At 35.3% G+C, this 17,916-nt stretch overlaps 1 protein-coding gene across 1 annotated transcript in view; it reads left to right on the top strand.

The window, feature by feature from the left end:
• The window catches only part of LOC150082232 (uncharacterized), a 1,008,282-nt gene that overhangs the window by 686,847 nt on the left and 303,519 nt on the right, over positions 1-17,916 (top strand). The window contains exons 109-111 of the mRNA XM_090379191.1: positions 2,969-3,108; positions 5,755-5,920; positions 12,020-12,163. Of these exons, the coding sequence (XP_090235317.1) occupies positions 2,969-3,108; positions 5,755-5,920; positions 12,020-12,163 (450 nt within the window). The remainder of the gene's footprint in view (positions 1-2,968; positions 3,109-5,754; positions 5,921-12,019; positions 12,164-17,916) is intronic.

The raw sequence follows: 17,916 nt of genomic DNA, 5'->3' as shown, positions 1-17,916 counted from the left end.
GGGGGATCATTTTTCTTAACAGAAGCAGTGTGACCATGGCAAGCTTTCCTGATTCAGAACCTATACATGCCAGCATAAAATTTGTGTGGTGTGAGGTTGTTGGAAGTAAAGGCCAAAATGAGAGCTGGGGTGCGTTACAGACCAGAAAATTGTGAAGTGTATGATGAGAACCTTGGCACAAAGATGGAATGGGTGAGCAAGTGTAAATATCTTATTATGAATGATTTCAATTCACCCCTTATTGATTGGATCAAGTGGGAGAAGACTCACCATGGTGGAAACAAAATTTTACTTGTTTATTACCCACAAACTAGATGACATCATAGGACTGACAATACAAGAACCATTAATGGAAATAATCATGCAGTATTTAGTTGGAAAACAAAGAAAGAGGTTGTAGTTATTAAAGGTAAAGATATTGATTTTAATTTCAGGAAAGGGGACTATGAAAGTTTAACATGTTATATGGCCTCTATAAATTGGACAGATAGCAGAGGGAGGGTGAATACATTATAATTATGGAATGTCTTAAAGCAATAGTCACAGAAGACATGAATGTGTATATTTGTGCATGTGTGTGTATACCATGACAAAAATATAGCAAAAGGAGGATGCTGAAATGAAGGAATACAGAGCTGGCCAGTCTAACAAGACAGAAAAAGATGGCATGGGAAAGTCAAAGAGTAATGAAGGGTACTGAAGCCTGTAACAGCATGTTGATCTAAGGAACTGATACAAGTTGGTTTGAGTGAGGCAGTAAGAGAGAGAGAGAGAGGATGCACTGAACCATTAAGGCTAATCATGAAGGCATCATTGAACTTGTATTGTCAATACACAAAGGTGGTTCTAAGAGTGAAGTAGGTAACTGCAGACAAGTCATTCTGATTTCAGTGGTAGTGAAAATCATGGGGGCAATGATAACGAGTGCACTGATATGAGCATCCTTGGCGCACCCATTGAGAAATGACCTTTGACATGGCCAAATGTTTACAGTGGATGGTCATTACTAACTTCCCAGAAATATTACATTCTCTGAAAACCATAAAAACTTTAATACATCTGTCCTGCTTAACTAGGTCTTAATTTTTTTTCTATATTTTTCCAGAGTTGTCACTTCAGTTGGTCATACTAATTCTGAGCCATCTCCCTATGGATTCTTGATCCCTATATAAACAACTTTCATACATTTATAAATAACTTTTGGCCCATTCCTTTCATTTTTTGTCAAAATTTGCTGATGGCCTGATGCTGCAATTTCATGACATGCATGTCATTTAAAGTAGCCTTTGAGTTGGTTACTTTAAATCTCTTCTATTTTTCATACTTCACTGTATTGAGCTGGAAAATAAGCTACAGACATTTATGGGACTATGATAAAACCATAGTCATTTTGTATACACTAAGCATAGCATATTTATAAAATTCCTTTCCTTGGATTGTCTCTTATTTACAGACCATAGTGGTGAATACAGGATTCATCTCCAGTCAGAACAATATTTAAATATGCATTCTTTTCATGTCTAAAATGAAACAAAAGTTGTTAGTACAGTATTAATAAAAGCCAAAAGATGCAAGGAAGCTAGATTTTTAACACATCAACCAAAAAAAAAAAGTCTATAGAACTTATAATCCTCTTATCATACTCTTCCCACTACCAGAAAATACTGATCTAGTTCCCCTTAAACCTCATCATACTGTTGATCTCAACCACCCAGGAAAGCAATTTATTCCCATGGTTGACAACATGCTGACTAAGCATGAACTTCCTGAGGTCTAGTCTATTAGTTTCCCCAATAGTTTATATTTATCTTCCTTGTTTTTGTAGCCTCTTTCATGTGAAAATTCTACTGTCATTCAGTTTGTTCCACCACTCTCTCCCCAGTGTCTTAAACACTATATGAGTGAAATGCTAAGTTTCCAAGATCTTTAGCCCCCCCCACAACCTTTGTAGTCTTTCCTCTCATATGGATGCCCCTCTGCTATTTGTACTAGCTGAGTCACTTGGCTTTGGACTCCTTCAGGGAGCTCAATGTTTTTTTCACAACTTTAGCCTCCAAACCTGATTGCAATATTCCAAATACAATGTCACCATTGACTTGTATAATGGAACTGGTTTCTTCTGATAGATGCAAAAGTAGTATGGCAAATCATTGATAAACCAGTGTGTGTCTTCCTTGCCACATATTTAAATTGCATGCTAACCTTCATGTCTGATTTTGCATCAAAACATCCAAGGCTCTACTCATTTTCACCATTCAGCTCTATCTCACCTATTGTATAAGTTATTCTCTGATTATTATTTTCAGATGTAGGGCCTTATATTTAGCAGTGTTAAAATGTAACTTCCATGCAGCAATATATGACTGTTTGCTTCAGTGATCACCACAAACAGGTTAATCTGCTTCTTAGTGTATGTGCTTCATCAGTTGACATTACTGGTCATCTGTTTTGATTCCAGTCATTGATAATATCTTTACCAACTTCACTGCCTTTGACTCTGCTGAACAATGCTAGTTTCAATCTTTATACATGGCTAGTGATCATTGATAATGCCACATTTGAATTGCATGTCTCAAGATGTTTCCATTTAAAACAATGCAACTTATAAAGGAACAACCATAAAAAAACTGCTACTGTGCATATACTAACTATAATCTATTAGCTAAACAGAGGACCTATTTTAAACTGCTGGACCACCTAGTGCTGAGATTATGAACTAAGAAACAGTACTTTTCAGCTCATCCTCATATGAATTATTTTTTAAATATTATTTAGATTTTTATTCTTAGATGGTCATAAAACAGAGATTACTAGGAAAATTTATATTCATATAAGTGAGTTTTACAGCATTTATTTATTTTCTTAAGCTTACATTTTTAGATTATTTGCCTTAAGAATTAAAAAATAGAAATAAGTAATATTATAACTAGTTATTAAAATGTCTAATGGAAAACCTTTTGCCATTTAGAGAGAAAAGAACAAAAGCGAGGGAAAATCCCACCTAGCTTTACGCGCACTATTCAAGATTGTTCTGTCAAAACTGGTCACTTAGTTCGTCTTGATGCTAAAGTAACTGGCTCTAAACCACTTGATGTGTATTGGATGAAAGTAAGTACAGTAGCGAATATGGTACTTTCTAAAATATTTTAATTGTATGGTGTGTGCCTGTGTGTATGCATGTGTTAGTTCCTGTAATTTGAACATATTCCAATTTTTGAACCTTCCTGAAAATAAATCTACATTGTTTTATATCATTATTTACTTTCTTTTTTCAAACTTTTTTTAAGGTTCTTCAGTTAATGATAATAATGCTTTAACAGAAAATTATCTTTCTGCCATCTGCTTCATTTTTTCCTTCATTTCTATTTTTAAATCAAAGTTGATGCCTTTTAATTGAATCTGTCGTTATAACTTGCCGCATGAAAATGATCCAGTGAGGATTATCTACTTATGACCACACTATGCATGGTCAAAGGTAGATATAACATTTAATTTTTATATCAACACTTAAGAAGTGTTGGTAAAAACAACTGTGCTCCTAGCCAACTTAGCCCACATAAGTGTTCTTATGTAGGATAAGTTGATCAACCATCCTAAACTGGACAATGTTGTGTTCTCTAAGGAGACCCTGATCAAAACCGTTAATGAGATGCAGAATAAGGCAACATTGAACTAGGTTGATTTCCTTTCTTCATAATAAAAACTTGCCACTCATATATTATTGATATATTGCTTTACATTTTCATAGAGATCATTACAATGTTTTCCCATCAGCAATATAAAGCATTGATTGAGTCAAGTCCCTAAAAGTCAAAGTCCCTAAAATCAATAACTGAAAGTTGTAAAAGATTAGCAGTCAGTTTCAGTAAGATGCTCCTTGTTGAAATCTTTCAGAAAGTAATACATTTTTACGTTAATACATAACTGTTTTGGCCATACACTGGCTTACTTTCCACAGTGCAATATGAGGTAGATTGACAATTACAAATCTTCCATGGATCCTATTCAAAATCAAACAGACATTCAACTCCAGGTAACAATTAGTTATACTCTTCTTATACATCAAAGCAGCATATGATAGGCTATCTATTAGTGCATTGTTATGCATTTTGGAAAATTATTTTACCATTAAAGAAAACCTTATGTTAGTATTATCTAAAATACTTTAAATTCCTTTTCTGCTTATCACACAAATGTCATCAATTCCATTTTAAAGTCTCAGAGGGGGAGGAGTCCCTGAAGGCAGCACAGTATCAGCTACACTTTTCATAGTAGTGCACAATCCTGTTCTTGCATCACATCCTGCTATATGTAGGTGATAGCAAGCTGTTTATATATTCTGATGCCACAAACACCCAGATTCAATTGATCAAGAAGTTAAAATCCTGTTGATGAATTTGAAACAATATCTTCACTCCATGGGGTTCCATCTCACCACCAAAAAATATACCTCAATGATGTTTTCAGAGAGAATGGTACAGAATGATGTTCAGGTATTGGTGGATGTACAGTTGCAAAAGTCACTAAATAAAAGGACCTGGGTCTTGGGATTAGAACTTAACCATTGAATATCACTTTAGTGATCTTAAAAATAAATATTATGCAATATCTGGAAACTAAAACAGGAACCTACCGGTATTACAGACCAAAAATATTGGTGCATATGCTGTGCAATGCATCAACCTTGTCATCCCTTATGCCTAAGTGACATGGTCATTGTCACTACCTGTCTACCAGAAATGTATTTTCATAATTGAATGCTGGCTCATGAGTTGGATAAATAGGGTAGCTAATAATCTTCTTAGTCACCAAATCAATACTTTATATGAATTAAATTTTATACCATAGCACTTTTCTGTTGTTTCAGAAAAGATTGAAACTCCAGGCTAACTGCTGTCACTCAAAATAGATGAAACTTAGTGTATCCACAATCATCTCTTACGATCTACAATGGAGACCAATAATATTCTGGATTTGTACAACAGTCTGAGCAGGGCTGTGCAAATGGGGGATGCATGATATGCTGCGCCTGGGCCCCCCAATTGAGGGGACCCAAATCGAGGGAGCCATGAAAGTCCCAACACAAATAAACAAGGCCTCTTAACCTCTTCTGCATATGGGTCCCCAAGTACCTTTGCACACCCTTGAGTCTGAGAATTGGTACTGTTGTATTCTGCAATAAAAAGCATATAGGAAATAGACATTGGTTGAGATATTTACCTGTGTTCAGCTGTAATATTACTTTATTATTACCTTCACTGATTATCTTCTGCTTTCTTCAATTTGTATTTGTATAGCATTGTGATAATAGTTTTTTAACCAAATGCAACTGATATTTAAGCTAGATATTTTAATGTTGTCTAGCTTTAGATACAATTATCTAATCTGTATGTAATAATAATCTTTTAATTTATGTCACTTATTATTGTTATTGTTTTTTTCTTCTTGTCTGCTATTACATATTAACTTAAATTTTACTATGACTTTGTAACTTATCCAACCTGCCTCACCCTTCTCTTATTCTACTTTCTAGGATGACTGTGTACAGATAAACTGAAATAATTAAAAATAAATTAAATATATAAAACATTAAAGAGTAATGAATATTTAAACAAATTTTTGATTGTCTTACATATATTTTATTGTAATGTTTATTATTTCCTATTTTTTTAAATAATTGGTTGAAATTAAAAAAAATAACAGGTTTCTGCCCCAGCACTCTGTTTTAAAATTATTTATTTATAATTCTTTTAGAATGGCAAAAAAGTGATACCTGATATTACTCATAAAATGCTTGATGAAGAAGATCAGCACACCTTTCTGATATTGGAAGCTGCTGTAGAAGATGCTGGCACATATGAATGTGTTGCTATCAATCAAAGTGGAGAGGCACGCTGTCAGGCAGTTGTACATCTAGAAGGTAATTATTAGCTTAACATAACACTGCTCTATTTGGAAGTATATTACTGTGATTACTCTATCTATATGTTTAGTGTACACATTTTCAACTGTGTAAAATATTTAATATCAGATTTGATTTAAGAAGTATTCAGGTGGAAGTAATAGCATTATATTACAACTCCATTAGATTTAGATCTTTGTGTGAAGAAAAGTGAAACATTACTAAAATCAGGATTTCAGATACTATCTATATATATTTTCTCCCCATTAATGTAAATTTTTGCTCATTATTAACAAATAATCAGAATCAGGATTTCAAGTACTATTTTTTTTCTTTCCACTAATGCAATTATTTTCTCATTATTAACAGAATAATTATCTTGATAACGGCAAAGGTAAAGAAAGCCTGCACGAGAAGCATGCAAAAGTTTGATGAAATTTTCCGGTAAAAGTACTTTGCCGTAACGGCATTTGTATTGTTGCTCGCTCGGTAAACAGACGGTGGGTGCTATCAGTCAGGAGTAGAAATTGAAACCCTAACGAAGTGGAGGGGGTAACCTGACCTTTTTTCTTTAGAATCACAGGTGGACTAGTGGATAAATTGTTTATTAAGAGAAAAAAAAAAAAAAGGGCAAAGGAAGCCCACACGAGAAGCATGGCAATTTTTGAAAAAGTTTACTGGCGAAACTGCATTACGAACATTTTTTATGGTGCCGGAACTTCCAATACGACTCTGTTCCTGATTCAGTTAGTTAATTCAATTAGTGATTCTAAAGAAAAAAGGTCAGGTTAACCCCCTCCACTTTGGGAGGGTTTCAAGCTCTCGTGGGATTCAACTTCTACTCCAGACCTATAACACCCACCATCTATTTACCGAGCGAGCAACAATACAAATACCGTTTTTTTGCCGGCAAAAGTACTTTTGCCGGCAAATTTCATCAAACTTTTGCATGCTTCTCATGCAGGCTTTCTTTACCTTAGCCTTGATAACTTTTTATTAATTATTTGAATATTTTTTTTGTCAAAATCAGAGACTATTTAATCTATTTTTCAAAGTTTTATTGAAATATGCTAGAATATTAAAACTTGCATGAATTCTAGTGGCCTAACAGGTATTTAGTAAATGAATTAGGGAAAGCATTACATGCATTTATTATATTGGCAAATAGTAGCTGGTATCTGGAACTTACATAAAAAAAGTATAAGAGTATAATTTGCAAATTATAAAATATTTACTTATAGATAAAACCCATAGAGAAAGATAACCTGGTGGAATCATTATCACATAGAACATTTTAAAACTTTAACCTTATTCAGTTTCCTATGTAATAAGAATTGAGAATTAGAGATTAAAATCACATGACACATTAATTATTGTTTAGAAAAAAAGCTTAGTAATATGGTAAAATTTAATAATCTCAAACTGAGTACAAGATTTTTGTGGATAGCAGCAAGAAAATACACTGGTATGGAAGAACACTACCCAAAATCAGGTGCCTCCGTAGCCAGGTGGGCAGGAGCAGCAGTGTGTAGCACACACTTCTTGATTAGATCGGGGTTCGAGCCCATGACCACCAAATACAGAGGATGCGGACAGGCCAGTGAGTGACCACCACATATCCCTGGAGCAAGATGGCCTTAGTCGCTAATGTTCCAAATAACAAACAAACAACAAACAACCCAAAATCAGTGTACAAAGTAATTAAAAAACTGCCTAATATTTAATGAAATTGGACAAACCTATTAACAAAAATAACCTTTAAAACTCTACATTAATTGACAAAAGTTGAAGTAAAGGTGACAGATAATAAAACTGTAGCAATCTGCAAAATAATTGACAGATATCATTTAAATTTGGTATGGCAGTATATTATGTTATTAATATTAGTATTAGTAGTAGTGGCAAACAATGCAAGAAAGCAAGTTAATGCAGCATCAGCTAAAAAAACCGCTTTCTCACAGCACATCACCTGTCATGTAATAATTTGTCTAGTTCTTCCTGAAATTTATTCAAATTACCCACTTCCACAACACCATATGGAAGTTTGTTCCAGCAATCAACTACTGCTGGCTGAAAGCAAATTTCTGCACATATATCCTGCAATCATCCTTCCTCAATTTAAATTCATGCCCCCTCATGTGTTCTCAAGCAAGAGATTAGGGATGCTATGAGTATTTAGCTTACTTAATCCATTAATAACCTTAAACACCTCAGTCATATCTTCTCACAGGTGTCTAATTTTTAGATTCTGCAATTTTCAGAATCAAATTCTTTCTTTGTAAAAGTACCCTTTTATTCCACTTACTAATTTCATTGTTCTTTGCACCCATTTCGGCCGACCGGGCTAGCCGAGTGGGTAAAGTACCTGCCCGGCAACCCAAAGGTCGCGGGTTCGATTCCCGCCTCGGGCTTGGATCAAAGTACTGCAAAAACCTTGGGAGGTGCAATATGGCCACAGAAGCCGATGCGCCAACAACTACCAAATCAAAAATCAATCAATCAAGCACCCATTTCAAGATATCCACATTGTTCCTAAAATGAAGTTTCCACATATGTATGCAGTACTCAAGATGCAGCCTAACTATTGTCTTGTATAATGGGATAATCACTTCCTAGTCCCTGCTGGCAAAATTTTTCTAAAATAAGAAATAAATTGATAATATTTTAAAAAATAATTCCAAATATCAAATTTTAAAGAAAAATAGATAACGTTGACTTTATGGAAATTAACTTCTACTTGAAATTTCCATTTCAAGTAGAAGCTTCAAAGGCTCACATTTTTTTACATACTAGAGATTTACATATATGCCAAAAAGACTATGTATTTTGAGTCTTTGACCATTCTGATCAATGTAATGGTGAAGTAGCAGCAGCAGCAGCAATTACTGACAAAATGACAAGAACATACCACAAAATAGCTGATTTACAACTGTATACAATTTACACCTGGAAATAAACAGATATCTAGCTCTAATGTAGTAAAAAGTGCTTCATTCCACTCTTTTAATATACTTACATTATCCATGCATCATGCTTCTCAAGAAACAACTAACTTGCATATAGTTCAAAAATGGCATGTTTTACTGTTTTTCATAATATAGTCTACTTCCAGACCAAATTCACTAATGGTTTCACTTTTGCCATCTGTACCAGCGCTGATATGAAGTATTTCAGCACCTAAGGCAACTATTAATACAAAAATACACTCCACTCTTTCCCAGCTAGTTATATAATATGTACTTATATCATTAAATCCCTGACCCATTATGCCCCTTCATACCTTTTGTTTGCTACACCCTTGTCCCCAGCAGTATCTTAACTTTTATCTGCCAGTGTAGATAATATTATTAGCAAATGATGTGAATGATGCAAAGAAGCAAGCTTATACATTGTCGGCACCTCTGTAGCCAGGTGGGCAGTGCATAGCACACGCTTCTTGATTAGACCGGGGTTTGAGCCCATGACCACCAAATACGGAGGATGCGGAAAGGTCAGGGAATGTCCACTGCATATCCCCAGAGCAATATGGCCTTAGTTGCTAATGCTCCTAAAAACCAAATAACAACATATACATTGTCATCTAAAAAAAAAAACATTTCATTTGCTCATTAGGTAGAAGTTTGTTTTAGCAGTCAATTACTCTTTGGCTGGAATTTGTGTGAAATGGGTGTATTTGTATTTGTATGCTTTGCAAAATGACAAAATTTATAAAGTATAGAATAGACAGTCATATCAGTGGCATTAAATGTCCCATATTAAATAGCTTGGAACTCATTATACTCCTATGAGACTCAAAATAAACCTAAGTTAAAGAGAAAATTATTGGTTTTGTAATAACCTGTGAATTGGTTTGTTTTATTGCAGTTTTTGGAATTTGTTGGAATTTGTGTGAAATGGATGAAAAAGACTGTTTGCAGTTGGAATTTTTGATAAAATAAATTGTTTCATTCAGAAAACAGAAATTAGTTTTTTTTCTGGTTAGAGGCACATCACTTCATTTTGTCTTTTTTGTCCTACTTCCCTGAAAAAAAGCTCATGGGGGAAAAAAAAAAAAAAAAAACACATTTTTGGGGAGTTCAGATAATTTTTACACACATATACACTGAAAGGGCAGAATTCATGGGATACCTGATTCCTGGGCAGCTTGACTCTGTCACCCCTCTCACTAGTGGACAAACCCACCGCTTGGCAGGTTTTTTTTTGTTTTTTGTTTTTTTTGTTGTTGTTAGTGCATCGGCTTCTGTGGCCATAATGCACCTCCCAAAGTTTTTGCATTTCACTCTGATCCAAGCCCGAGGCGGGATTCGAACCCGCGACCTTTGGGTTGCCAGGCAGTCACTTTACCCACCTGGCTAGCCCGGTCGGCACTTGGCAGGTATATAGGTACACTGCATTCATGTAGATGGTAATTCGATATCAGTATGGATAAACATCATGAGTTAACTGACTTTGAAAGAGAGATGATAGTGGATGCCCTACGCATGGGTCACTCTATCGTGAACGTGGTACAGAAATTACACTATCCCCACTCAGCAGTATCAAGAGTGTATTGGGAATATGCCATTTCCGGAATAACATCTCATCGGACAGCACTGTGGGCGGAGAAAGGTGGTGGATGAACGTGGCCGTAGATGTCTGTTTTTCATTGTTTCAGCCAACCGGAGAGCGATAGTGGCACATATCACTGCCGACTTCAATCAGGGAGGTGCCAGAAACGTCTCCACCAAGACCATCAGGCAATCATTAGCCGCAATAGGTTATGGGAGCCGCCGACCCCACCAGAGTCCCATTGCTAACACCATTACACAGGACTCTATGCCTCGATTGGGCAAAAGAACATTGGCACCGGACCGTGGATGGTCAGAGACGGGTGTCCTGTTTCCAGTTATTTCGAGCAGACAGGAGGGTGCGCATCTGGTGGAAACTGCACAAAGCTATGCACCCATCATGCCAACAAGGATCTGTTCGGGAAGGTGGACGGTCGGTAATGGTCTGAGGCGCCGACCGGGCCAGCCGGATGGGTAAAGTACCTGCCTAGCAACCCAAAGGTCACTGGTTCGAATCCCGCCTCGGGCTTGGATCAAAGTACTGCAGAAACCTTGGGAGGTGCATTATGGCCACAGAAGCCGATGCACCAACAACTACCAAAAAATATGCCTCCCCACAGAGCCATGGTCACTAGAACATGGTTTGAAGAGCATTCTGCAGATTTTACCACCATGGAATGGCCTCCCTGTTAACTGGACATGAACCCTGTGGAGCATCTTTGGGATGCTGTGGAAACATCTGTTTTGAGCTTTGGATACTCCACCCAGGAATGTGACAGAATTATAAACAGGGGTGCAGCAAGCATGGATGGAAATACCTGTGGAATGCTCTCATGAACTAGTGGACTCAATACCTCGCCGTGTGACTGCTCTTATCCGGGCAAAAGGTGGACCTACCCATTACTAGGTGGGTAGGTATCCCATGATTTCTGTCCACTCAGTGTACATACACGTATGTGCATACACACACACCAAAATGAATCCCTCTATCACTATTCTGACATCACATTAGAAAGAAATTATATTTTCATTTCATGTGCCTTTACTTTTACGTCACTCGTATATTAGCCACTTAAAAATAACTGCCTATGTGTGTTATGGCAAGTTGGGTGCGGTGCTGTAATGCTTATGTGCATTACAACACAGCACTTGGGGGTATCATTGAATGCTTCTACATATCAATGCAGAAAATATGTTAAGTAAATATTTGCTAAGTAAATTATCCTGAAATTATCAATAATATTTAAAATTTTACTCCACTGTTGGCGTCTTAACAAAAGATAAACATATACATTATTTGATTTACTAACACAGAAAATAAGCTCTCTTCTCTTCGATTCAAAATATATAAAATTTATAATACAGTCAACACCAAATTTGCTATTTGTTATTTACCGTATATAAATTTATTTGTATAAATGCATAGATTTCATTTTTATATATGTGTGTTTTACTTAAAACATTTTGATTAGTGCTTTTCTCTAGTTAGCTTCATTATTTATTTTTTGTAATAAAACATCTGATAAAATTTTTACATAATTGCATGGTTGTTACTATTTGATTTCCAAAGCACCATCAGTAAAGGAGAAACCTGTAAGTGGGGAACCTGATGCAAAGGTCATGAAAGCTCCTGAATTATTAGAGCCTCTTAAGGACATCACTGTTAAAGAGAGCCAACCAGCATTGTTCCGTTGCAGAATTATTGGAACTCCTGGTAAGTGTGAGAAAAATAAAACAGAATATCATTTAGTTAGATATATTTAAAAGATAACTTTAGTTTTATTTTAATGAGATAACCACATTATAGCTATACACTGTACATTACACAAAAAGTTTCTCAATTATTTTCTTCAGAAAAATTGTATGCTCTATGATTTCCTTTTATATAGCATTTCACCTTCTTTCTGAAGAAACCAACTCAGTCTCCCATTATTTCTGGGGTTCAATAACTCTGCAGTTATTGTCAATGACACTGAATATGGCCTCACTGGTTCCACTGCTGCATACGGGCATGTTCAGAAACCTTGTTCTGGGTCCCAAACCATCTTTGAATACTCTCACCATAATAGCTAATCATTTTTCAGTTTTATTGTCATTTGATTCATTGATCATCAATGAGAATGGATTATCTCTGCACAGTTTGATAACTGGTCTGTTGCAAATGGAGCCAAGCAGTTTTTAATAATAAGTGTTTTTTTGGTTGGCTTTCATTGAAACTTTTTGGCAATAGGATTGTCAGGAAACGTTACAGCTGCCGAGTCACAAAAGTGATCAGCTAATGAAGCAGATAAGTTGTGTTAGCAAACAAAATTTACAAATAACATTTCAGCCCTAGTAATATTATCATCTTCCTGTGTTGGCCGAGCAAAGAAGCTCTTGATGGATGTTCTCTTCTTTGTTTCAAACATTCATGCCTTTTTGTCTTGAAGTGTTCTTTCAGGTCATAAGCCTGATGCCACTACTTTAGTGTCTTTACTGCATATTTTGCAAAAAGCATAGGTCCAGCCTAATTGGAATACATCTACAATGCCAGGAAAGCATTGAATCCAGTCAGCCCGAAACTTGCCATGACCTTGGTCCCTGTCTTCGAGCTTACATTTATTTGCATTAGGCTCAGCCATTTGATGTACGAAATATTTCACCTAAAAGAAGGGTGTAAAAAAATTATGGAGGTCCTAAAGTCTCGAAACTGTATTAGACAGTTGAACAGATGACTTGAGTAGTCGAGACCCGCTAATTTTTGTAAAGTTGGACAAAGGAAAAAGCTTGCTTTTTCCTTCATCCCCCTACTAGATATATGCTATTTCAATACCTTTTAAATTACATCTCACCCGGATGCAGCCGTTCCTGAAGAAAACCCCAGGTAAGAAAATTCTTCTGCCTTAAAATATAATATTTCTAAAATTTAATATTACAAAACTAGCCTAAACTATCCTTTCTGGAAAAATCCACAAAGTTTATTTTAAATCCATAATGGGATGGGAATGTAGATCCACTACCAGGAAAAATCACAATAAATTATTAGCATTTGTCCGACTTTACAAAAATTAGCGCGTCTTGACTACTCAAGTTGTCTGTCCAACTGTCTAAAAGAAGGGATAATAATATTTTAAAAACCAATTCTATGAATTATTATACATGTATAGTAATTCATAAATCAAAATAATATGATGCCTAATTGCTGATCAATTAACTATTAAAAACACAAAAATAATAATTGTAGAAGGATTGATATTAGAACTTTTTTCAGTTTTGTTTTTGTTCACTTAGTATTTTGGCACTGGCATAAGTTCAAGGATATAGATACTTGAAACAAAACAATTAAATATTAAATAATTATTTAATATTAAATTGTCTTGATAATTCTGATTGTTACTGATGATCTTGAATCAGTAAATAATTTATTTAAAAATTAATTTAATATTTAATATTTGGTAATTTAAATATTTAATACTTTAAAAAAATAAATACTCTTGAAGATGTTTAATGAAATAAAGCTAATGACACAGGTCTTGAGGCACCATGCTCTGACTTTGCATTCATTTGAATGCAAAGCCAATGACTTTAAAATTGTTCAATAAATAAAATAATTTAATTCTATCTTTAATTTAATCTAATTTAATCAAGTAGAGATTTCATTTGAATTAATAAGCACAAAAGGCTAAGGTAAAGAAAGCCAACACGAGAACGATGAGAACATCAGATAACTTACGTGGAAAATTAGTTTCCCAACACTGGACTCTAGCGCTGCTCGCTCGGTAAACAGACGGTAGGTGTTATCGGTCTGGAGCCGAAATCGAGAAGGATATATTGATTGACAGGTAAGCATGGCAAATGATGAAATGATTGGTGGTGGGCGCGACAGAGGACAAGCTACTGTGTAGTCATTGGTTGGCATTATAATGTGTATTTATGAGTAAAGAACGGTGCATAATAGTTTTGTAATGAACGGTAAGCAGGTAATAGTAGCGATGAATCTTTTAAAGATGGAAGAAATTTCTAAGGAAAATAAAACATTGGTTGATTTTTTGATGAAAACTAAATTAATAAAAGTTTCGTTCTGTTCATTTTTATTTTCTTCATTATGTTTTTTTCTCATTATTAAAAGCAGATTTTTGGAGTTCATGAGTGTTTTTACTATACTGTTGATTTAGGTTTGGTTACGAAAAAAGGAAAAGGTTTCTTTATTTTTTGTTATATTTCGTAACCTGACCTTAAATGGTAGGTTAGGAAATAATAGAAACGGTTTCCTTATATTTAGTGACCTAACCATAAATGTTAGGTTAGGAAATAATATAAGAAAAGAAAGAAAGATTCTCTATATATAGTGAATAGCTGTTGAGGTGTTGATTGATGTTATGATACGTGTGTATCCACACAAGTGACTTTAAAAATAAAAGTACAGTAATAAAAAAAAATAATATTTTGTTAATAAACAATTTATGCGGTAGTCCACGTGATTCTAAAGAAAAAAGGTTAGGTTACCCTCTCCACTTTGGGAGGGGATTCAAGCTCCCATGGGATTCAAGTGGAGGTAAACTGACCTTTTTTCACAATTATGGAAAGTGTTCATTAGGGCAAATTACCATTAGTGCTTCTGAGTGCTACTAAAATGATACTAACCCAATGTTATCGTGTGTTGTTTTATTTTTTTTTTAGTTAGTTGTTGGCGCATCGGCTTCTGTGGCCATAATGCACCTCCCAAAGTTTTTGCATTTTACACTGATCCAAGCCCGAGGCGGGATTCGAACCCACGACCTTTGGATTGCCAGGCAGGCACTTTACCCACCTGGCTAGCCCGGTTGGCATCGTCTGTTGTGTTTGCGCACCAATCAGCACATCATTTGCCATGCCTACTTGTCAATCAATATATAGTTCTTGACTTTGCTCCGGACCGATAACATCTACCGTCTGCTTACCGAGCGAGCAGCACTAGAGTACTGTATCAGGAAACTAATTTTCTGCATAAGTTGTCTGAAGTTTCTCGTCATTCTCGTGTTGGCTTTCTTTACCTTCGCCGCACAAAATTTACAAAAGAATTGTATGCTACAAAATCGTTAAAATATGATTTTTTTTTTTTTCAACAACGAAGTTGGATGAAAATTTGAATTTGTGAATGGCAGTGACACCATTGTGACTGTCTCCCTACATTAAGTGCATGAGCATTTAGACATTTAAGGAAACATGTATTTGATAGGATTATGTAATGCATAAAATAAGGAAACTTACTTACCAAACAAGAAATTAGTCTCTAGTAATAATAAGAGAAAGTGTCAGAGTTCTGATAAATCACAAGTTGAACAATCAATGAAAAGTGCAGGTTATGAGATGGCACTGAACATACACAAGGCATTGAACAGAAAATGAAGTTAAACTTGTGATCACTCATGGGAAAGTGCTGGTTATGAGGATAATTTGATTGGTTGTTTCAGGTAACCTGACCTTGGTAAAATCTCATTACAAAAAATAGACTTCTGTAATTAAAAAAATTAAATAAAAAAACACAAATCTGCAAAAATTAAGCATGTATTTTTTTGTCAATTTTGGAGTGATTAAAAAAAGATGTACAAAACATGTACAGCCATATGCAGGCAAAAATGACAAAAAAGAAAAAAAAAGCATACAGAATTTAGCCAAACCATACAGGTTGACAGGTATGATATATGGTGACCATATTTTTTCTGAACATAGATGTGGGAGATACATGATAGAACAAAGGAATTTTTTCTGATTTTTGATTTTTTTTTATATGAAGTCTTACCAAAGTATAAAAATAAAATCATATATAATGATTTACTTTTACTGAAAATTATAAAAAAACAACATATTTATTACCAGTTAATAATAAATATTTTTATTATTTATGTTTTTATGCAACAACATTTATTTTTTTCATTATTCATATATTATTGAAGCAGATCTTCCACATTTGTGTGAACTCAGCTTGCATAGTTTTTTGTTCACCATTTTTTTCAAACAATCCTTGGGAGGCTTCTGAGTAATTTATTTGGATTTATCAATACGGAATTTACAGTTCCAATGGTCATTGGTGATTTTTAAATAAATAAATTTTTGGTGTATACTCTGGAATAGCCACATAAGGTCAGAGGAGTTATGATCCCAAAACCTGATAATAAGGGAAAAATTACCAGTCAATGGCAGAAATCATAACCGGTAAAGAGATGACAAATACACACACTTGCTGCACGTTTGGAATATTAATATTTTTCTGGAGATTTTTAAGCATATTTAACTAGCGTTAGTAGAGGCATACAATGCAAGAAAGCAACCTTATGCAGCATCAGCCAAAAAAAAAAAAAACTTTGCTCCCATTTCACCCCTTCATTCATTCAAAATGCCTGTCCAGCTCAACCTTAAATTTATTTAGGCTATCAACTTCTACAACAAAAGATGGAAGTGTGTCCCACCAATCAACTACACGCTGGCTCAACTTCCATTCAAACTTCCGCACCTCTATCCTACAACTGTGTTTCCTCAATTTGAATTTATGCCCCCTCAGGTGATTATTCTGAGCAAGAGGAAGAATCCAATCAGCATTGAGCATGCTCAAACCATTCAAGGCTTTATACACCTCAATCAGATCACCTCGCAGGTGCCTAGTCTCCAGATACTGTAATCTGCAAAACTTAAGCCTTTCTTCATAAGAGCAACCCTTCGTTCCATTCACTAATCTTGTTGCCCTTCTCTCTACTCATTCCAACAGTTCTACATCCTTCTTAAAATGAGGCCTCCAGACCTGCATACAGTACTCAAGATGTGGCCTGACCATTGCCTTGTACAGAGGGACAATCACCTCCTTATCCCTGCTAGAAAAATTCCTGTATATCATTGACAAGACACCATGAGCTACTCTTGCAGACTGTCTGCACTGCTCAGAAAACTTCATATCTGCCTGCACAATTACCCCCAGGTCATTTTTATTCTCTACCACTGTGAGTGTAGTACCACAGAGTTGATACGCTACTCTGGGGTTACTGCTTCCCATATGTAGTACTTTACATTTGTCAATGTTAAACTTCATTTGCCACCTCTCAGCCCATCTGCTCAACTTTTCTAGATCCTGTTGCAGCAGCGTACTGTCATTAGTGTCATTAACAACCCTGCCGACCTTTATATCCTCTGCAAACTTGGACATTAAGCTTGATATACCATCATCAGTATCATTGATCAATACAGAAAACAGCAATAGACCCAACACTGAACCCTGGGGAACTCCACTAGTAACATTAGTCCATGATTAACACTCTCTGTCTTCTCCCACTCAACCATTCCTTTATCCATAGCAGCAATTTGCCTCCAATGCCACACTGCTCCAATTTGTGCAGCAGTCTTCCATGTGCAACAGTATCAAAAGCCTTTCTAAGATCCAAATATATGATATCAAAGTTATTCCCTGCATCTAGTTCCTTTGTGACCACATCATAGCATCCAATCAGATTTGGTCAG

The sequence above is a fragment of the Mastigoproctus giganteus genome, chromosome 8 (assembly GCF_048544385.1).
Source record: "Mastigoproctus giganteus isolate SK-2022 chromosome 8, ASM4854438v1, whole genome shotgun sequence".
NCBI classification, from domain to species: Eukaryota; Metazoa; Arthropoda; class Arachnida; order Uropygi; family Thelyphonidae; genus Mastigoproctus; species Mastigoproctus giganteus.
This window is presented reverse-complemented; position numbering and strand designations above follow the sequence as displayed.